The sequence below is a fragment of the Spathaspora passalidarum genome, assembly GCF_000223485.1.
Source record: "Spathaspora passalidarum NRRL Y-27907 unplaced genomic scaffold SPAPAscaffold_8, whole genome shotgun sequence".
Taxonomy (NCBI): domain Eukaryota; kingdom Fungi; phylum Ascomycota; class Pichiomycetes; order Serinales; family Debaryomycetaceae; genus Spathaspora; species Spathaspora passalidarum.
Window position 1 is genome coordinate 221,282 of NW_006767432.1, and position 21,114 is coordinate 242,395.

At 40.8% G+C, this 21,114-nt stretch overlaps 12 protein-coding genes across 12 annotated transcripts; 5 read left to right on the forward strand and 7 right to left on the reverse strand. All coding sequences in view use genetic code 12, as the record gives it.

The window, feature by feature from the left end:
* Positions 1-48: 48 nt before the first annotated feature.
* Positions 49-1,069, reverse strand: PRE10 (proteasome core particle subunit alpha 7; the record flags this gene model as incomplete). Its single annotated transcript, XM_007377644.1, has 3 exons — positions 49-857; positions 915-963; positions 1,021-1,069. The coding sequence occupies 3 exons, from the start codon at positions 1,021-1,023 to the stop codon at positions 130-132; spliced, it is 780 nt and encodes a 259-aa protein (XP_007377706.1).
* Positions 1,070-1,196: 127 nt separating this feature from the next.
* SPAPADRAFT_144147 (palmitoyltransferase) lies at positions 1,197-2,484 on the forward strand (the record flags this gene model as incomplete). The annotated part of the gene is made up of 2 exons (XM_007377645.1): positions 1,197-1,232; positions 1,297-2,484. 2 exons carry the CDS (start codon positions 1,197-1,199, stop codon positions 2,482-2,484), a joined length of 1,224 nt encoding a protein of 407 aa, XP_007377707.1.
* Positions 2,485-3,150: 666 nt separating this feature from the next.
* Positions 3,151-3,876, forward strand: PRX1 (thioredoxin peroxidase; the record flags this gene model as incomplete). Its single annotated transcript, XM_007377646.1, has 1 exon — positions 3,151-3,876. The coding sequence occupies one exon, from the start codon at positions 3,172-3,174 to the stop codon at positions 3,841-3,843; it is 672 nt and encodes a 223-aa protein (XP_007377708.1).
* Positions 3,877-4,703: 827 nt separating this feature from the next.
* Positions 4,704-5,327, reverse strand: SPAPADRAFT_144303 (uncharacterized protein; the record flags this gene model as incomplete). Its single annotated transcript, XM_007377647.1, has 2 exons — positions 4,704-4,823; positions 4,881-5,327. 2 exons carry the CDS (start codon positions 5,325-5,327, stop codon positions 4,704-4,706), a joined length of 567 nt encoding a protein of 188 aa, XP_007377709.1.
* Positions 5,328-6,523: 1,196 nt separating this feature from the next.
* Positions 6,524-9,114, forward strand: NUC2 (Nuc2p; the record flags this gene model as incomplete). Its single annotated transcript, XM_007377648.1, has 1 exon — positions 6,524-9,114. The coding sequence occupies one exon, from the start codon at positions 6,639-6,641 to the stop codon at positions 8,073-8,075; it is 1,437 nt and encodes a 478-aa protein (XP_007377710.1).
* On the reverse strand, positions 8,183-9,094 carry SPAPADRAFT_144342 (uncharacterized protein; the record flags this gene model as incomplete). Its single annotated transcript, XM_007377649.1, has 1 exon — positions 8,183-9,094. A coding segment is annotated over one exon (912 nt), but the record flags the coding sequence as incomplete, so codon positions are not given.
* Positions 9,115-9,801: 687 nt separating the features above from the next.
* On the forward strand, positions 9,802-11,207 carry CDC34 (SCF E2 ubiquitin-protein ligase catalytic subunit; the record flags this gene model as incomplete). Its single annotated transcript, XM_007377650.1, has 1 exon — positions 9,802-11,207. The coding sequence occupies one exon, from the start codon at positions 10,193-10,195 to the stop codon at positions 10,916-10,918; it is 726 nt and encodes a 241-aa protein (XP_007377712.1).
* On the reverse strand, positions 11,168-11,720 carry SPAPADRAFT_63573 (uncharacterized protein; the record flags this gene model as incomplete). Its single annotated transcript, XM_007377651.1, has 1 exon — positions 11,168-11,720. The coding sequence occupies one exon, from the start codon at positions 11,706-11,708 to the stop codon at positions 11,229-11,231; it is 480 nt and encodes a 159-aa protein (XP_007377713.1).
* Positions 11,721-11,842: 122 nt separating this feature from the next.
* On the reverse strand, positions 11,843-13,846 carry SPAPADRAFT_144687 (pheromone-regulated protein; the record flags this gene model as incomplete). Its single annotated transcript, XM_007377652.1, has 1 exon — positions 11,843-13,846. One exon carries the CDS (start codon positions 13,844-13,846, stop codon positions 11,843-11,845), a length of 2,004 nt encoding a protein of 667 aa, XP_007377714.1.
* Positions 13,847-15,311: 1,465 nt separating this feature from the next.
* Positions 15,312-16,700, reverse strand: SPAPADRAFT_63575 (uncharacterized protein; the record flags this gene model as incomplete). Its single annotated transcript, XM_007377653.1, has 1 exon — positions 15,312-16,700. One exon carries the CDS (start codon positions 16,671-16,673, stop codon positions 15,384-15,386), a length of 1,290 nt encoding a protein of 429 aa, XP_007377715.1.
* Positions 16,701-16,829: 129 nt separating this feature from the next.
* IFM1 (translation initiation factor 2) lies at positions 16,830-19,184 on the reverse strand (the record flags this gene model as incomplete). Its single annotated transcript, XM_007377654.1, has 2 exons — positions 16,830-18,689; positions 18,786-19,184. The coding sequence occupies 2 exons, from the start codon at positions 19,182-19,184 to the stop codon at positions 16,830-16,832; spliced, it is 2,259 nt and encodes a 752-aa protein (XP_007377716.1).
* A 358-nt stretch (positions 19,185-19,542) lies between these two features.
* On the forward strand, positions 19,543-20,853 carry SPAPADRAFT_52802 (uncharacterized protein; the record flags this gene model as incomplete). The annotated part of the gene is made up of 1 exon (XM_007377655.1): positions 19,543-20,853. One exon carries the CDS (start codon positions 19,543-19,545, stop codon positions 20,851-20,853), a length of 1,311 nt encoding a protein of 436 aa, XP_007377717.1.
* Positions 20,854-21,114: the final 261 nt, after the last annotated feature.

A 21,114-nucleotide genomic window follows, 5' to 3' on the forward strand; every position in this document is an offset into this window, starting at 1 on the left:
GCCAGGCAGCCAAATTTTTTGTTTTACATTTGTTTACGTTTTGAGGGTGGACACGTACTTTTTTTTGTCTAGTATATATATAAAAAAAAAAGTTGGCAGCATTTATTTCTAAACTTACACCTACACAGTTTACTCTTGCATTTCATCCCCTTCCTCTTCTTCCTCTTCTTCTTCATCGTCGTCTTCTTCAGCAAACTTTTTGGCTTCTTCTAATAAGTCATCAGGAACGAATTCGTGTCTACCCTTGGTAAACTCCTTGGAAACCCAACTGATTTCTAATTCGTAATCTTTATCCTTGTTATCTTCATGAGCCAAATGAATAATCTTAGCAGCTAACTTGACCGCCTCTTTGATTTCCAATTCTTCATAATTCAACTTTTCCAATTCAGATTTGGCCAATTGTCGACCTTTACCAGTGGCAGCTCCACTGTAACCCCAACAACTTCCACTTGGTTCAATCATATATAAATGAGGACCATTGTCATCAATCCCACCTACAATAGAAACTATTCCAAATGGTCTGACAGAGTTGTAACAAGTATAATTCTGGACATAGATCCCTAATCTGTCCATAAGGTGAGGCACACTAATAGAGTTCTTGTAAATAGACTTGAACGATTGTGCTTCGTCACGGGCTCTATTGACAAAGTGACGTCCATCAGGTAACAATCCAGAGTATACTACCCCAATGTGTCTATCAACAGTTTGAATTCGTTTGTTTTTGCCTGGCACTAACAATTTGGAATTTATAATTTTTTCTACAGCCAACACAACCCCGTCTTTACATTTGATTCCAATAGAAGTTCCTCCATTTTCAACTGCCTTCATGGCGTATTCAACTTGGAAGTTTCTTCCATCTGTGCTAAGTTAGTAATTGTTGTGCGTGTAACGTGGTCACAGTGTAAAGTACATACCTGGTGAAAAAACACTATTTGATAAATCGTAACCGGTACCAATGGAAGTCTAGTCAATTGTTAGTATTTGCCCGTGTATGTGATGAATTGATGTGCTTTGACATACCATGCTTGTTTGTTATAATGCTTAAAGTATAGTCTTCTATAAGATTGCAATGAATTAAATGAATGTTGAAAATTGCCACTGGCTTTTTTTTCTGGTTTGTCAAAGCACATCTTTTTTTTTAATAGGGTGCAATTTTATATGGTGGATCAAAGAGTTAAGTAGTCAGTAACAACAATATGATTCAACTCAAGTGGCCAATACTTGGTGTTATAGTAAGTATTCAGCAGACTCGTTCGTTCGTTTGTAATCTTGAGTGCTAGCACTAACATCAGATAGATTCCCTCCATAATCATTGCAGTATTGGGATATGGATCGCATTACTTTGTCTTACAACACCACCTATCCTTCCGAGAGCAAATGTGGTTCGAGTTCTACGTGACCATGGTATGGATATCATATCTTCTTGCCATAATCACCAGTCCTGGAACACCGCCTTCCAATTATAAACCACCTAAAGGTGAATGGAAACGATATTGCAAGAAATGTAACAATTTCAAACCTCCACGAACCCATCATTGCAAAGTATGCAACGCTTGTGTATTACAAATGGACCACCATTGTCCTTGGACTTATAATTGTGTTGGATATGGCAACTTGCCTCATTTCCTTAGATTTCTCGGTTGGACATTTTGGACAACTAGTTATTTATTCGTATTGTTGTGCCAGAGGATCTATCTGTATTATGAACAGGCAGATTTACCTATATATTTAATCAGCAAGACAGAGATGGCAGCTGTGATATTCTTGACACCCATTGACTTCTTTATATGTTTCCTGCAATTGGTGTTGTTGATTAGAGTGTTTGGTCACATATTCAAAGGGATGACCCAAATTGAAACATGGGAATGGGAAAGAATTGATTCTCAGTTTTATTCAGAACATTTATGGGAAACGATCCGATCAAACTATTCACAGTTGCATGGCAAAGAAATGCCTAAACTTGTGTCCTGGAGTGGATCGAGCGCGACTATTGCTCGCCAATTAGCAGAACAAGAAATAGAAGCTAACGAAGAACAAGAGCAAGAGTTTGAAATAATTAGCAAGGAACCATCGGATGAATCACTTATTCCCAAGGAATTCACTATGGACGATATGGTCTTCCCTTATGACCTCGGATTCTTTAAAAACTTGACAAATGCCCTTGGATACCCTTGGATGTGGCTCTTGCCGTTTGCCGGACCAAACTCCGATGGAGTAGTACCCGAAAAGTCTGAAGAATATCAAGAAGAAGATCAATTAAATTTGCCGTGGCCTCCAGATGGTGGGAGTCGAGAACATGTGGTTAAAAACACCCAGTATGATTACGATAAATTGAAACAAATTCGCAATTATCAAGAATTAAGGAAAAGACTTGATCCAAGACTCAATATGCAACGTAATGAATGGATGGATCATGCTGGGTCTACGTTGGATGATTTTGGGGTAGATATAGAAGTTGAGCAGGAAGAGTCGCTTGAGAAGTGATTTGCCAACTGTATAGATGTGAATAGATTAGTTGTAAAAATGACAGATACTTTGTTTGTTTTTTGATGTTATAGTCCCGATGAAAGTCCGTTTTTGTGACATTTCTCTTGACTGTGTGGACAATTGTTGACTATGGTTATACTGTAGCCACATCTGTGAATGTTAGGCGAAAAGCATAGACTAATTCAATCATTTCAAGGTGCTACCGGATAATGTGGGGGGAGGGGGGGTTGCGCGCGATATATAAGTCAATTTACATCCAATTCTGTAGATATACTCAATGCAACGTTGACAGGTTCCCCCGATGCAGACGATGTTACATCCACTGCGCGTCTACAAAAATCACCTCATAAGCCAGCAAGTGTCACCATTATCGAACTAATCAACGAATCCTACAAACAATGTCTAAATTGAATCGGCGAAAGTCACGTGCGTTTATTGTTTCGTAAAAATATCCATCCACCATATCACGTGCTGTTTGGTGATTTTTGGATGAAATTTTTCAGTTTTGGTTATTAATTACGAAGTCACAAAGGTTAGGAATTGGAGCCATAGCATTTTTAAATGCCGCCCCTCAAAGTCCGACATGTAACCCTTGTTGATTATAAATTTTAATCAATTGCCACTTTTTTTTTTGCTCAAACCCAAATTTCTTTCCTTTTCTTCAAGTAACAATTTCTATTTACAATGTCCTCCGGTACTTTAAGATTAGGTTCTACTGCCCCAGATTTCCAAGCTGAAACCTCCAACGGTCCAATTTCTTTCCATGAATTCATTGGTGATTCATGGGTTGTTTTGTTCTCCCATCCAGATGATTTCACCCCAGTGTGTACCACTGAATTGGGTGCTTTCGCCAAGTTGGAACCAGAATTCGCCAAGCGTGGTGTTAAGTTGATTGGTCTTTCTGCCAACAATGCTGACTCCCACAAGGCCTGGATCAAGGATATTGATGAAGTCACTGGTTCTCAGTTGTCCTTCCCAATCATTGCTGACCCAGAAAGAAAGGTTGCTCACTTATACGACATGATTGATTACCAAGATGCCACCAACGTCGATGACAAGGGTGTCCAATTCACCATTAGATCCGTCTTTGTCATTGACCCAGCTAAGAAGATTAGATTGATTTTGGCTTACCCTGCTTCTACTGGTAGAAACACTGCTGAAGTTTTAAGAGTTGTTGATTCTTTACAAACTGGTGACAAGTATAGAGTTACTACCCCAATTAACTGGGTTCCAGGAGATGATGTTATTGTCCACCCATCTGTTTCTAACGAAGAAGCTAAGACTTTGTTCCCTAAGTTCAGAATCATCAAGCCATACTTGAGGTTGACCCCATTGGATGTTAAGGAACAACAATAAGTGTATTTAGACTGAATATATATATATATAAGTAATAACTTTTTTTTATTATTTATTTATTTTTGATTAAAATTAATATGGTTTTAGCGTTCATGCTGGGACATATAAATATGTGGCGCGCAGTCAAAGCAAATACGATAAAGAAAATTGCCAATTGAGACGATTGTTGATAGGTATTGTTAACAGTTGTGGATCTTCTGTCCGATCTTTTAGTGGGGTTACCTGTGGCTTAGATAGTCAGTTAAACATAAATAGAATATTCTTTCAACTGCAAATTTGCCCTAAAGTATAGAGTTGCCTTATACGAGTACGTCAAATTAGACCACCTTAAATTCTTTTAATAGAGAATGTTACTATTTATAGAATATCATAACTTATAGATTATAAATAAGCTCGTATGCATTATCCGGATGAGGTTGGTTCACGTTACGTCCTAAATCATCGTATAGTATAAGGAGAATAGTGGTTACCAGGGGGGGATGTATGAGCAACCAGAGACCATTTTAAAAAGAAAATAAAAAAAAAAGAATCGGCTGATGCCTCACCCATCGGCATAATGATAGCCTACGGGTATTTAAAGCGGAGGGAATCCGGGGTTTGGAGGAATGTGGTTTATTTGCTCTTGGCGTACCTCTCGTTTAGCTCGTAGTAGATGTCGCCAGAAAAAGCAACACGGTCGCGGTTGAATTCCTTGACACGCGCAAGAAAAGCAGGTCGCTATTTATAGCATAATCAAGAACTATAGTACATTCAACTCTAGTATACAATAAATGACAAATACATAATGTGTACAAATACTACATCTACTCTTTCGTCTCCTCTAATAGTACAATCGGCTAGTCGGCTTCCTTTGTTCCACATTAATTCATTTCATCGTCTTCGATGGAATAGTTAATTTCACTACAATCAAACTCTTCTTGTTGGTCGTGCATTCCAAAGTAGTTTTCGTGCTCTTGTTCAAACTGTTGTTGTGCCTGTTGCTGTCTTTGGAATTGTGGAGTAGGGGTTTGTTGTGCAGAAGTTTGAGGGGCGCTGACTCCACGATATCCATCGCGCAAGTATCCCTCGGCCTCGCACTCGGGACTTAATCTGAGCGGAGAATTACCTCCTGGCATGTTATGACTAGCGAAACGCGTGTTTGGTTGGTATGAATGGGTTTGGTATAATGACTGAGGCGTGGATGGCATGCTAGGTGGTTCCTGGTGCTTTACAGTGTATATATCCTCGACATTCAGGGCTTTAAATGTATAGTCTTCAAAACTCATGTCTTCGAATTTAGTAATGGATTCACCGGAGATTGGGTCGACAAATTGTCGCAACGACCCCCAGGGCGTAATTTTAACTATTCCTCCCTCGGGGTGGGCAAATTGGGGCCATTCATTTGACTCAGTGATTTCTTGATGTGATTGTTGGTTAATGTAGTTTTTTATCTTTTTGGTGTCGGGCTCAAAGTCCTCTCTTCCTCTTTTGGTAGTATAGCTCATCTGAATAATTTATGCTAGTTATGTACGTAATTAATGCAAAATGGTAATATGAAATGAATGCTAATAGTATTTATATCTCAATAGATATTTTTCAAACAAAAAACTTAAGCGATATTAAAAATACCTGTAGTGTAATCAAAAGCCAAAAAGAAATATAGTGAATTTTGGGTTTCTTTTATATCACAAAGGAAATTGAAAAATCTACATTTACCAGCAGCAGCCAAAATCGATTGCAGCGGCGGCCCGGAATGAGTAAGAGCCAAAATTTTTAAAAAAAAAAATTAAAAAGAAAAAAAAAAATTTTTTGCTCCCCACTAAAAAAAAAAAAAAAAAAAAAACTCAGATTACAAAAGCAGAATAATTTTTTCAGAATTTGGATGGCGCCTTGACTACCATAATGTAAACTTAATTGGAAAAAGAAACAGTTTAGTCCTTACATTGTCTTGATTGGTACATTAGTCACGCTCTCAAGTCTGTCACAGCGTAATTCGGCTGGACTCGGTAAATGTTTCCCTGTAGATGTAGATATAGTAACTAATTCAATCCAGGGATACTTTATCCCCAATGAGCTGGGAACATGCGCACCAGCCCATATATAATATAATTGGTGCGGATTTTGGCTTTGTCTTGGTACTGCATGTACGTGCACAAATGGAACCAGCTTGACAACTCAATTTTGGAATTTGACGAGCGTGACATCTGTCCACGTGATTGGGTTTCCTAAATAAGGCAAGGGGGGGTATGGATGGATGACATGGGGAGGTAAAATCCAGTAGTATAGTATAGAGTCGTAGCTTGTTTCTTGGCTTAGCCACTAGTTTGAAGTGTAGTAATGAAGATTGTATTAATCTTAAGATATAATCCTTGTCGTGCTGGTGATAGGGTAACTTGATGCTAGAGATTTGTTAACTTTTTGTCAAAAATTTTACCGATTTTGTCAGAAACTAGAGAATACCACAGCTTCACAGAAAATCAACTTGAGCTACCTTAAACTTCTCCTGGATATTTAGACAGTTATTGGGTATGACTAGATACCTCAAATCTTACCTAAACTAGGACTCTTTAGTGAAGTATCTGATAGCTCAGGGTACATTCCTGCACACAAACACCTCAAAAATTCTCACCAATAGAAGATTTTCATTTAATAATTTTCCAGTGCGAAGGTACTAACAAAATTTTCGAGTTATAAACCCATCAATACAGGACATTAGCAATCAATCACCAATTATCCCTGTTTATAGCTGTGTTTGGGGTTCTGTACAATTATATATAAAAAAACAATTCAATAACCTTATAACAGGATAACATACCATGTTGAGAGCATCAAAGAGAATTGTCACTGGTGTGCCATCATTAACCAGAAGGTTTGGAGTATCTGCCTTAAGATGTGCCGCTGCTCCTGAACCAAAGGAACAAATACCTTCATTCAAGAGTGCTATGGGTACCGTATACCCAGAATATTCCCCACCAGTAGTTAAAGACAAAAGAATCCCAGATACTGTATTCAGTCACATTTTCGATGAAGTTGACATGACCAGATCCAAGGCCGATTCCCCAACCAATGTCGCCAAGCAAAACACCAAGATTCGTCATTTCACCATCAACTTCGGTCCTCAACATCCAGCTGCCCACGGGGTGTTGCGTTTAATTTTGGAATTGCGTGGGGAAGAAATTGTCCGTGGTGATCCTCACGTCGGGTTATTACATAGAGGTACTGAAAAATTAATCGAATCCAAAACTTATATGCAAGCATTACCATATTTCGACAGATTGGATTATGTCAGTATGATGACTAACGAACAAGTATTCGCCTTGGCTGTGGAAAAATTGTTGAATGTTGAAGTTCCAATCAGAGCCAAGTATATCCGTACCTTATTTGGAGAAATCACCAGAGTGTTGAACCATTTGATGTCTATCTTGACCCATATTATGGATGTCGGTGGGTTGACTCCTTTCCTTTGGGGGTTCGAAGAACGTGAAAAGTTGATGGAATTCTACGAACGTGTCAGTGGTGCTAGATTACACGCTGCCTATGTCAGACCAGGGGGTGTTTCCCAAGATTTACCTGCCGGTTTATTAGACGATATTTATATGTGGGCTACCCAATTTGGGGATAGAATTGATGAAGTTGAAGAATTGTGTACTGACAACCGTATCTGGAAAGACAGAACTGTTGACATTGGTACTCTTTCTGCTGAAGATGCCTTGAACTACTCCTGTTCCGGGGTCATGTTGAGAGCTTCTGGTATTCCATTCGATATCCGTAAATCCCAACCTTACGATGCATACGATCTCGTTGACTTCGATATTGCCGTCGGTCTTAATGGTGATTGTTATGATCGTTATTTAATCCGTATGGCCGAATTCAGACAATCATTGAGAATTATCTTCCAATGTATTAATGACATTCCAGAAGGACCAGTTAAAGTCGAAGACTACAAGATCAGTCCACCAGCCAGATCAGCCATGAAGGAAGATATGGAAGCATTGATTCATCACTTTTTAGTATTCACGAAGGGGTTCGCCGTTCCTCAAGGGGAAACTTATACTGCCATTGAAGCACCAAAGGGGGAAATGGCCGTGTATGTTGTTTCCGATGGTACTGAACGTCCATACAGATGTAAAATTAGAGCTCCAGGTTTCGCCCATTTGGGTGCATTTGATCACATGGCTAGAGGACACTTGTTGGCTGATGCCGTTGCTATTATTGGTACTATGGATTTAGTGTTTGGTGAAGTTGATCGTTAAGAATATTTATATATTTGCATATACTTGTTTAATTGAAATACATTTTCTAAGGGATACGTGTAGTGGTAGATATGCTATTGTAGATCTATATGCAGAGGTAAACTGCGCTATGCAATTAGTTTATATAATAAATACAAGGAGAATCCTCCCCCACTCATAAACACAAATGTTCGTATTGAAGGTCCTTCGTTAGGAGGAGGTGCTCGTGACTGGTAAAAATTCTGGCTTGAAGGAGGGGTATAATACATATACTCCCTATGCTGGTTACACGAAGACCGAACTTGTGCTTGTCGTAACAAATGCTTGGTTTTCACTTCTTCCGTCATGGGTAGGCCCGATTTGGCCAACTGGGCAAGGATCTTCTCTTTTGTCACCGAATCAAGACGTTTATCAATCAACCGTTGTTCGAATTTTAAGTTACGATTGAGGTGTTCATCGTAGTCGAAATGGGGCACGTCGTAACGATCACCATAGTTCCTATGTTTGCCATGGAACCCAGTGTTGTTGTCTTCCGGCACCTGGCCATGATCGTACCGCACACGATGGCGTCGCGTGTTATACCCCGATGCGGTAGTATAGCTGTTCCCACTTCTTGAGTAATATTTCGCCTCACCATAATACTTGCTATGCCAGTCCAGTTGCTTATATCGGGCCGTTGTTGTGGCATCACCGCCAGAGTAACTCCCCTGTGATTTCAAACTTAGATCATATTCTCTTCGCTTTCGTACGTCCTTGAGCACGGTATATGCATCGACCATTTTGACATATGTGGCCAGGTTTGACTCTCGTTCTTCTGCCGATAAATGCTGGTTGAGATCAGGATGGTATTGCTTAGTAAGTTTCTTGAATTGGAGTTTGATCTCCTTGAGAGTAGCGTTTCTGGGGATATCGAGAAGTTGATAGTGCGTTAGGTTGGCTGTTGCTGCAGCTGATGCTGCGGCTGCGGCTGAGTAATGTCGTATTGAATGTAGCATGGCTTCTGTACGAGTAGGAATGTCTAAACGATGATGTTTGCTATGTTAAGCGTTGTCGCGGGGACACAGTTAAGAGAGAGAGAGAGAGAGAGAAAAAAAACATCGTTTCATTGCCGATATCTCGGGAATTGGTCAGAAGATCATTACGTTTGACATGCGTTAAAGTGCAGATCACCAATGTCAGTTTTTCATATCATATGATAAACGTGATTAATTTTCTTGCCGTCATCATTCCAAACTTTAGTGTTTGCATAAGGTTACACGAAGAACAAATAAACAAAGAGATTACAGTAGATCGTTTATTTTCTGAACATGATTTAGACGGGATGGAACTGACGAAGAGTAAACTCCATTATAAAACCACCTTGTAGTTATATAGTCACTACAATTCAAGCACTGCTTGCAAAGTTTAAACCTAGAAGACTAATCTCGCGAGTGGTAGCGCTATGGCGCCATAGTGTGTGTGTGTTTGTGTGTGGCATATTTCCTGTAACGGGCAAGCAATATTTGTTAGTTATGGGCGAAGTCGCAAATTTTGATTACACGGAAATGACTGGGTTCAGCCAAAAAAGAAATTTTATTTTGTCGGAGTACGCCAGGGTAGAAATTTCTTTTGTGGGCAAGCCAGACAAAAAAAAAAAGAAAACCGAAATTACAAAGTGAGAAATGCATTTTCAAAATTTGGGTTGGATGTCTGAAGGAGGTTAAGAAAAAAAAAAAGTGTAGATTTGTAAGTGACACACAAGTTCTTCATTCTAACAACAACGAAAACAATACCGCTCTAGTGTAACCACCACAACAACTGCATCCCCCCACTTTCTCATCCACTACATATACACTAACTGTCATTACCCACAGTTTTCCCTCCACAAACAAAAAGAACGACATTTTTCTAAAGGTTTTATAGAGAAAAAAAAGCAAACACAAACGCAAACCGAAAGCAAAACTTGTCGACTACTTCATTTCTGTTTGTCATATTCGTATATAATCCTAAGCATATACACCTAAACATACTAGCACATAGTCATAGTTTGTACTACACCGTTCCACTAACACACAAACAACAACAACAACAACAAATAACATCCTCCCCACTTTTTTTACAGCACGCATTTGTCATATAATACGCCCCCATCTCCCTCCATGAGTTCCAAATCCGCAGCTGCCATTTTACAACGACAATTCAAAGACTTGACTGACCCTAGAAAGGGTATCCCATCGTTCCACATTGAACTTGATGACGACAACATCTTTCTCTGGAACATCGGCATTATGGTCCTCAACAAGGAATCCATCTACCACGGAGGTTACTTCAAGGGTCAAATGAGATTCCCTCTGGATTTCCCCTTCTCCCCACCAACTTTTAGATTCACTCCTGCCATCTACCACCCTAATGTTTACCGTGATGGAAGATTATGTATTTCTATTCTTCACCAAGGTGGGGACCCCACCAGTGACGAGCCAGACAGCGAAACTTGGACTCCCGCTCAAACCGTGGAATCGGTTTTAATTTCCATTATTTCCCTTTTGGAAGACCCAAATGTCTCATCGCCAGCCAACATCGACGCTAGTGTTGAATTTAGAAAGAATAAAGAAGAGTATAAAAAGAGAGTCAAGAAGGAAGTGGAACGTTCCAAACAGGACATCCCTGCTGATTTCGTCATGCCTGATTCGGAGCATTCGGCCTACGCCAATGCCCATAATAAGAACAAAGACATTATTGAAGAGCCGGTTGACGAAGATTTCTGGTACGAAAGTGACGAAGAAGAAGAAAGCTTTGATGAAGAAAGCTTAATGGATGACATGGAAGACTACGAAGAAGAAGACGAAGAAGAGGAAGATGAAGATGTTGACATGGGAGCAAAGTGATACTTCATTAATCTATCCCTCCCCCCACCGCCCGTCATATCTTTTCTCCCACGCAAGGCTCACGCAGTGAATGTTTTATGATTATTTTTTTAATGGTATACCCACTTTAAGCTGTGCTCTGTTGCCTTTTCGTCCAGGTGGAGGAGAAAAGTTTATCCATCACCAAATTGCATATCATTTTTTATATTGTCTTATTTTCTTCGATTATTTGTTTATTTTGATTATGTCTTTTATTTTATACAAATTTTGTTTCATGAATAGTTTTATTACTGCTAATAAAGTATTATTTATAAACTGGTCTATGTAGCTTTCAACTCCGCAAATATCCCTTCAACCCGTCGTTGAGTGCTCCCACCAAGGAATCAATCTTGACCTTGGCCACAGCATCAGTTACGGTACTATCGTAAAACAATACCACAAACAAGACATCGTCTCGCTTATCCTCGTCATGTTCTATATCGTCTGTAATCGAACCAGGAATGATTTCGATATGCGCATCACTAGCACCTGTATCGACCCGACCACAATCTATCGTGGATACAATCCCCTTGATTCCGTCTTCAAATTGAACAATTGTCCATCCGGAAACAAGCGAATGACGGGCAATAAGACTGTATATTTTGATGGTGTCGTTGGTGAGGATCGATGGTGTGTTTGTGCTTGTCACGAGTGGTATTCCCTCTGGCGAGAGGAGGGAAACTGCAAGCGGTTGTGCTAGTGATTCATTCTGTTGTGGTATTGGTTTAAGCGATTGTTTGAGGAGTTTTGTTATTGTTTTCAGTTGAAGCATGACTTTGCTGTTGTGGTTGTGAGACGGTGCAATTTTCTGTGTGGTTTTCAAATTTTATTTTTTTTTAACTATGGGAACATAAAAAGCTGCAAATAGAAACTACACAACTATTTCATATTAATCTATAAATATTCTTACAAACTAAACAATCCAGTACGTCTCTTTCCCAAGGGGTAAACCACTAATGCAGCAGCAAACAACCCCACACTGATCCCAATACTGACTTCCACCATGGTAGCCCCAAAACTCAAACTACTTGCACTCAGCACATCCGTTACGGTTCCGTTGTGCTTGGTGATTTGATCAGCATTGATGATACCAGTGATAAGTGAACTCTTACTAGCGATACCCAGGGGCACTTGCACGAAAATTGCCGGCAACATGGCACTCACAGCCATCCCTCTTCCTAGCCGCGAATACAAGTTTCCGAGAATCCCAATGATGAATGCCCCAATACAGGATGTGAATTCCGTCACTTGTGAGAAATGCTTCCCGGCAAAATATGTACCAATATACCCAACACCGGCAATCACAACCATGGCGGGGAGTTGCTTCCAATGGCTCTGGTTGATCAAGCCAAGACAAAGGGCAAACATGGGTACAAACAAAATCCGGAACTTGTCATCCATGGCATGCCCTGCCCGACACGAGTTATCAGAAACTGCCGTCTTATCGACCCATCCGTAAAGAGCAGCCCCTAGCGTGATTCCAAACCCAAGTAAAAGTGAGTATATTATGGCGTAAAACATCCGCACCGACCCAGCAACCAAGTTTCGTGATTGGAGTTCTAAGGACCCACAGAGAATAATGTATCCCGGTAAAATCAATGCTAGTGATCCTTGACAAATGGCAGAAAAGCAAAACGTACTTCCATTATTAATTGATCCAATACCACGAGATATGAATGCAACGACAATCGACGCAGATACTTCAAACACCGACGAATACAAGTGAGAAATTGACGACACGTAAAATTGTAAAAACCCAACACATAACCCCACACCAAACGAAATCGGTAAATCAATCCATCCTCCTTCGAAAGCGAATGGTGTGACTGCAACTGATCCTAATCCATAAAACAAAACACAAAGCCAAGGTGGGTAAAGATTACGGGACAGTACCAACTCATCCAACTTCGCCCCAGCATCTTCCACTCCAATCAAATCGTGAATCACCGCTTTGTAAATCCGATGAGTCTGGGCCAACTTAGAAAGATTAAGTCCCTGGGCACATCTGACTAAATGAACTTCACTGGTTCTTGTAGCAGCATCACCAAACGAAACCAACATACACCCAGGAAAATAAATAAACTGACCGTCAATTTCAAGCACACGACTAGTCATAATCATATACTCTTCTAACCGATGCGTGGGTGCTCCAAACAACATAAGTGCACGACACATCTTCATAATGAACCGCTGGCGTTGTAAAATGTCAGCAATGTGCACGGTGATACGAATCCGATCTTCACGACGCTTGTTATGTTTAAGTTGTCGTTTCAATTTGCTCACTGGCTCAGTAACCTTTTTCGGGGCTCGAGGACGAGCATTTTGAAAACTGGGCATCTGGGAATTCCTATCTTTGTCATCGTTCTCTTCGTCGGAGGATGTGCCTAGTGGACTTTCATTGGTGTAAGGCTTGAATTTGGAAAAGTCAATGTTCAGGGATGATGGTTCAAGATTTTCACTCGTGGTAGCACTGCTCTCTCCAAATGTAGAAAATGACGATTGTGACTTCAGTGCTTCCTCTTGATTCTGGTAAAGTTGTAATAACGAAGACAAAACACCGGCATGTACTCGTTTAGGTGGTTCAAAGTGTTCACCATCATAATCTTGCAAGAAATCATCAGGAGGATCAAACGCCTGAGTTCCTTCTCGGCGAAGGAATAAGTCGGGATTGGGAGCTAAGAACCGTTCGTCGGTTTTACTGTTGTGAATTGACTTCTTTCTTTGGAGGTTATTTCCTTCTTCTTCGGCTGTTTCTTCACTCTCGCGTTCATCCTCTTCGTCTTCTTCTTTGATATCATCAATGTGGGGATGAGCCACTGATTTGCGCGATTGCGCTTTAGCATCAGGAATATGCTGGTCAATCAATTCTCTGGCTTCTAAACTCAAATGGTCATATTTCATGGGTTGCATTTCAATCGCATCAGGTGCAAAACCTACCCTTCTTTCTTCATCGTTGTTTCTTGGACCTCTGGTAATTCTTGATGCTCCAGGTATCAACCCTCCACCACTAAGTGTCCCCACTGTGCCTCCTTCATTGCCCATGCTTAAAACCCGGCCGATAAATGTATCCAGGGTAGACAAATCTTGTTGGAGATCATCAAGACTATCACCGGGCATTAGTGTAGTTGACATTTTCCGAAGAATACCTCTGAATGTTCCATGTTTAGTGTCTTCAGTTGCATCGTGGCTATGTTCGAGATCCAGTAATCTTCTATGTCTACTTCTGCTGCTTCCTTCTTCGGTGAGTCTTGATGGAGAATCTCGTGATTCTCGAGTTGACATTCTTCGAATCATGTTCTTGAAGCCACTTCCTCCAGAATGGACTGATTCATGGGTTGAGTCCGAATCATGGGTTTCAACATGAGACATGCGCCTTAGCATGTGTTTGATCCCCTTAGGAGAACTGTCTTCGACTGCTGATTTGATTTTGCGTATGAACGGGCTGGAGTCGCGTCGTTGTCGGGAAGGACTTTGGGAAATGGATCCTTCATCATCTGATGAGTCGGTGTAAAACTGCTGGGGAGGATTGAATGGGTCTGTTCTATTGTCACCTGTTCCATCTTCTTCATCAACTTCTTCTTCTTCGTCGTCGTCGTCGTCGTCTCCTTGTAATGCCACGCTTATTCTATTTGGATCAAACGTAAATTCAGGAAGGTTTGGATCTACACTGTCGGCGTCATCGTCCGAATCACTCATATTCGAGGATGAATTGATAGCTTCGCGAGGATTGCGAGGCGTGTATGAGTCAGCGAACTTGGAAGGTTTCTGTTTGATCTTGTTGGCAAAGTTCTGCGTTGCACGGGCGATGTTGGATTTGGGTGTTTGTTCATGGCGTTGGTTCTGCCTTCGGACTGCTGCTAGATCGAGGGTGGGAAGCTGTATTTGGGTGCGGAAGTCGGTGATTGAGTCTTCGTCTGATGTTGAGTTTCTTGTGCTCATAGACATGGTTGTAAATGCTAATTATAATCAAGTGTCAAAAAAAAAATATAAAAGAATAATGAAGTAGATTGGGATGAGAAGAAATAGTAAAGTTGATGTTAAATGTGGTTGGGTATTCAGAGATGTTGAATCAGGTATGACATCACTTGTGACACAATAACCACAGCAAAAGTAACAAATGCAAAAGGGCTTATATTAGTTTAGGGGCCATAGCCTAAAGCTAAAAACACGGTCGCAATTTTTCCGGTGAGAGTTTTACAGTTGCGTCGCCAAACGGCACGAGGGGGGTAGGGGGAAAGGCATTTTGTTTCTCCCTGGAATGGACAAGATCGCAGGGGAGATTGTTCTTTCTCTACCGCGACAATGGCGGTGGAGCAAGAAAAGAAAATAAAAAAAAAAAAAGAAAAATCTGAAATTGGTTCAGCCATGTCTTTCCAGTTTCCTAATCACCTCGTACAGAATTACACAGGTTGTACACTTGTCATAAGATATTCTAATTATGCTTGCTCTATACACTCTCTTCCCATTGTACTCCACACCATTCTTCTATATAAGCCACATGATTTTCATCAAACTCTTGTTCAGGCATGTAATCTTCCTTATCAGTAGCAACTATAATTGTCCCCCACGACATCCCATTAAGAATATCACTAATTTGTACAGTATTGGTGTTGATCTCCTCCAAGTCCATAATAGCCTTGGGCATTAACTGTAATTCATATTGACGTTCAGAGGAAGGGTTGTATGCCGGCTGTGGGATGTTAGCTGGCTGCTGACTAAGGAACTTCTTGGCGACGTCGTCCTTACCATTGTATAATAATGGCTTCCCTCCTAAATTGTAACGCAATACCTGTCCTGGGTTATGCTTGACGGTGTTTGAAAAGGCTTCAAAGTATTTATCGTCCAACATGTTGGAAATCTTGGAAGTTTGAGGGTCCAATACCGAAGAAGAACCCCTTCTACTGGCTCCAACACTCTCACTGTCATCGTCTTTGTTGACATCCATATCTATTAAATGTTTGTATTTCTCCAATTCGGGATCATTGGTGGCCTTCTTGAACTTTTCAGTATCCACATAGACAAAACTACCTTTATATGAAGGGAGGTCACTAACAGTCTTTTTCTTGGGAGCTTTCTTTGGTTCGTTCTTCGAGGCAATTTTGGCATATGATTCCGGTTTCTTCTTTGGTTCTTCTTCAGCTTTCGCTCCAAAAGGATTAGCACCAAATGGTGATGTGGAGCCAGCTGCAAATGGGTTGTCGTTCTTGTTATCAAACGGGTTGCTTCCCCCTCCAAACGGATTAGAACTCTCTTCCTTCTTGCCAAACAAATCCTTGGTTAATTCAATATTCAACTTCTTTTGATTATCAGCCTTCAATTTCTCATCCAATTGCTTTGCCTGCAATGCTTCGGTCTCCTTTTTAATCTTATCGATTGTCTCTTGATCCTTGACAATACCTCTAATTGCCTTAATACTGCCTTTCTTCTTGGAACATTGTCTGGTGTCCTTGCATCCAAAGATGTAAATCACACGATCGTAGAGCTTTCCATCCATAGGAGCAAATGCTTGTAAAAGCAATGCCATCTTCTTATTGCAATTGTCACAAGTAAGTGACTTTTCATTAGGTTGTGATTGAGGGTGTAGCCAAATAGGTTGGCCCCCAATGAAGGTGTCTTCTATAGTGGGGACTTCTTCCTCGGTGATTGGTGCATCCACAAATCCCAAGAAAACATCAGACTTTTGTGATTCATCAAAGAGATCTTCCTCATCAGAGGAATATTCGTCGTGGGATGACATGGTTGGTGTGTGATGGTATAAAGCTCACGATGAGATATCGAATTTTTTTTTTTTCGATTTTATTCTACAAGAAAAATCAGCATTTCTTAGGGGGTAATTCTTGAGGGGTGATTCTTAAGGGTGATTCTTAGGGGTGATTCTATATACAGCTTCTATTTACAAGTATCGTTTATGTTCAATTCTTTCATAATACTTCACAACATCGCCTTCTTTAAAGTCGTTCCAGTCTTCGAATGTCAATCCACATTCAGACCCATTTTTGACCGAAGCAACATCATCCTTCTCGTGCTTCAATGAACTCAACTGCCCATCATAAACCTCTTCCTTGCCTCTAAACACTTTAACCAGACAATTACGCTTGAACTCTCCCGAGGTGACTCTACACCCAGCAGTAACAAGCTTCTTGGCCTTACCACTGAACTTAAACACCTTAAGAACCTTAGCTTCTGCATGATACTTATACTCGATTCTTGGTGCCAAGTGCAGACACAATTCTTCAGTCACCTCTTCAATCAATCGATAAATAATGTTGTGTTCCTTGATAGCAACCTTGGCAGCATCGGCCTTGGTGGACACTTGCTTTGGAACTTTAACATTGAATGAGATAATAGTGGCATCTGCAGTTTTGGCAAGTTCAACATCGGAATCGGTTGGTGCTCCAGCCTCATGGAAGATAACCTTGGCTTGCACTTCATCGTTACCCAATCCATCCAAACTTTCAGTAATTGCTTCGGCCGAACCGAAAAAGTCGGATTTGACGATATAGTTACAAATCTTGGTCTTAGATTCACCTCCCTCATTCTCCAATTCACTGTAGTCCAATCCAGCCAATTTCAACTTTTCTATTTGTTCTAACCTGGCAGACTCCTTGATAGCTTCTTGTCTCTTGATGTTGATCTCTTCCACTTCACGTTCAGCCTGGATTTCCTTGGCTCTCGATTCACGATAATCGATAACCTTCTTGGCAATACTTTCCGATTTAGCTTGCAAAACTTGTTCTCCACTATCGGGTAACTCCTTCCATCCAAAGATTTGCACCGGAGTAGATGGACCCGCAGTCTTGACTGGCTTACCATATTCATTCTTCATTCCTCTAATCTTACAATACGTGTTACCAGCAACGATTATATCACCGGTTTTAAGAGTACCCCGACGAACCAACACAGTGGCCACATTTCCCAAGCCCTTGGCAACTTCAGATTCAATTACCCATCCTTCAGCAGGAACACCTTTTTCTTCACTCTTGAACTCACTCAATTCACTCAAGGTAATCACGGCTTCTTCCAACTTGTCCATATTGAGACCTGTCTTTCCGGAAACTTTAACCGTTTGGGTATCTCCACCGTAATCTTCAATATCTACTCCTTGAGCAGAAACATCAGCCAACACTCTGTCAACATTAACATCACGTTTGTCACACTTGTTAATGGCAACAATAATGGGCACTCCTGACTTCTTAGCATGCTTAATGGCTTCAATAGTTTGCGGCATGACTGAATCATCAGCGGCCACGACTAAAATCACAATATCAGTAACGATAGCACCACGCTCACGCATCTTCAAAAAAGCCGCATGCCCAGGAGTATCCAAGAATGTGATTCTCTTATTAGAGACTGGAGTAGTCACGGAAAATGCCCCGATACGTTGGGTAATTCCACCAAACTCGGTATCCACGATACTTGACTTTCTCAAATAGTCCAAAATCGTAGTCTTTCCATGATCAACGTGACCCATGATCGTCACCACCGGTGGTCTTTCCTTCAAGAACTCCTCTTTGATGGGTGCTGAGAAAAGATCATCGCTATCGGATCCCTCCGAGGCAATGACTTCGATCCCGTATTCGTCTGCAATCATGGCCGCGTTCTCTTTGTCCAAGATATAGTCATGACGCACGTCTTCATACCCTAACAAAGTCAACTTCTTGAACACGTCATTGAGTCGCACGTTCATGACGGAGGCAAGATTGGCGATGGTTATATAAGGGGGGATCCGGATTTTGACGATTTTCTTCTTGACCTTTTTGGCCTTTTTTAGTGAGGACTTTCTGAGTGGGAGGTGAACTGGAGGAGGGGATTGGGCTTGTTTTGGGGGATGTGGAGTTTCAGCAGGTACTGGTTTCTGTGGTTGGGAATGTCTTGCCGGTTGCGTTTGCGTATGGTCATGACGATTGGATTGAGGGTTGGACTGGGGTCTGGACTGAGTGTTAGACTGAGTGTTGGACTGAGGTCTGGACTGAGTGTTGGACTGAGACCTGGATGGACCGTTGGACTGGTTGTTTCTTGGTGGCCTCGATTGTGCTGGTGGATTGTAACGAGGTCTATCCTGGTTGTTCTGCCCGTTCAGCCTGCCAGCTGGGGGTGAATTCAGATACTTCGCTGCAAATCGATTAACCTTGGGCTTCCCAGGACCATCAGCATAACATCTATGCTGCTGCACGGGAGCCAAAGCAAGTGCCCGCAAAAGGTTCGGTACCTGCCCTATACTTCGATTACAACATCTTTGTAACATCATTGTGGTGCTTGACAGTTAGTAGCGGTTAAGGTGTATCAGTTTACTAACAAAAAATTTTCAACGATGCACGAGTTCCAATTGTCTCTCCATTTTTCGCGACCATAGAGACTCCCGTGCCCAATCGTTAGCCAGGCAAGATACTCGTGAATAAAGCTATGTGAACAGGTCAAACTCGATAGTTCTATATAGTAGTAGTTAATCGAAATGCAAATCAGTTGGTTTGACCTGGCTCATACCTATAAGAAAACTGGGAAGTGTCGCGTGGTAGCGCCGGTGTAATATCCCCTAATGCATTTCCAAGCAAAGTCTAATTTAAAACACATCACCCATTAAAGCCACCATCAGATTTTCCAGCTCAATGAATGCAATTACTACAGGGCAAATATTCAGGGGTTCGGGCGCTGTCTCTCCTATTTTGCAACTACCCAATGAAATCCTCACATTTATCTTTGGTCACCTTAATCAATTGGATACTGTGCAAGTGCTCTGTGTAAGTAGACAATTTTACAAGTTAGGGGTGGAAAGATTGTATAATTCAATCTATATCAATGACGGAGAATCCAAATTGTTGGTCTCATCTCGTCTTCATACCGGCCTCTATTTGAAGTACGCTATTATTAACGGGTTTGATCTACTCAAACAATTAAAGTCAAGCGACATGAAGCATTTGATTAAAAGTATAACCTGTGAAGAGTATGAATCAAACCAGTATAGAACTTTAGTTAGTTGGTTCCCCGGAACCAAAATCATCAATGAAGGATGTCACCTAGTTGCAAGCCAGAATATCGTGAACCCCCTGCACACCCCAGTACTATATCTCAACCGTTACAACTACATATTCTTCAACACAAAGTTCCAAGAGTGCAATTTCTCAATCAAACAGCTAACTATAGATTTTAAATTGCCAGTGAGTGACATATTGGACATCATGCCCATGTTCAAGGGAGTGGAAGTTTTAGATTTGCGAAATACCACACTGGCTAATCTTCTGGATTTTGAAGATAGAGGATTTAGGAACATCAAGCTCAAGGGATTATATCTACACCTTGCTGGAGGTGGGTTTCTGAATGAGGCTAGTGCACTGAGATTAAGTGACTTATTCAACTTGAGCACAATTACCTCATTTGGTCTAACTAATTGCTACCGAGGTAATCAAAGTTCGGAAATGGTGTGGTTGCTTGGGAAATTGCTGAGTCTTACCAGATTATATCTTGACATTAATGTAGAACTTTTGTATGATGCAGTTTGCCAAGTAAGACCACATACATTGACTAGCTTGTTCATTCAGGACCGATCCGACATATCAAGCTTGGAGTATGTGTCCATGTTGTTTCAGATCCCTATGCCAATTTGGGAAATGATAATCCAGCATGGAGAATCCTTAATTAACTTGGGTTTTCTGTCTCGATTTATCTATCCAAATCTGAACCTGATTGTAGATGTTTTTGAAAGAGTTTATCTATCTGACGACGAATGCACTAGTGTTATTAATCTGGAACTTGAGGCCGCAGAAGTGCTTTTCAACGATGGATACTTCCCCAGGTTGAATATGGTGGTTATCAATGAACATTATTTTGAAATTAGCCATGGAAATGAATCTGTTACCATTGCCTTGTTTGACCGTTCTGAGGGAAACCACAAACTTTTCGCCAAGACCAAACTGAAATGATGTGCGTCATGACTTCTATTTTTATTATGCTTAGTTATAGTAGCTACACTTGTTTATAAAGCAAACTACCTGGGTTTAATATGCTTTAATATAATTTAATATGAATGTTTCTATACATTTTATCCATGTACTTTATCTATAAGGTGCCATAGCAACCCGGTAAATTTACGACATCAACTTTTCAGACATGATGTCACATTTTTCGGCTGCAAAAAAAAAAAAAATAAAAATAAAAATAAAAAAAGGTTAATGATTATGTTC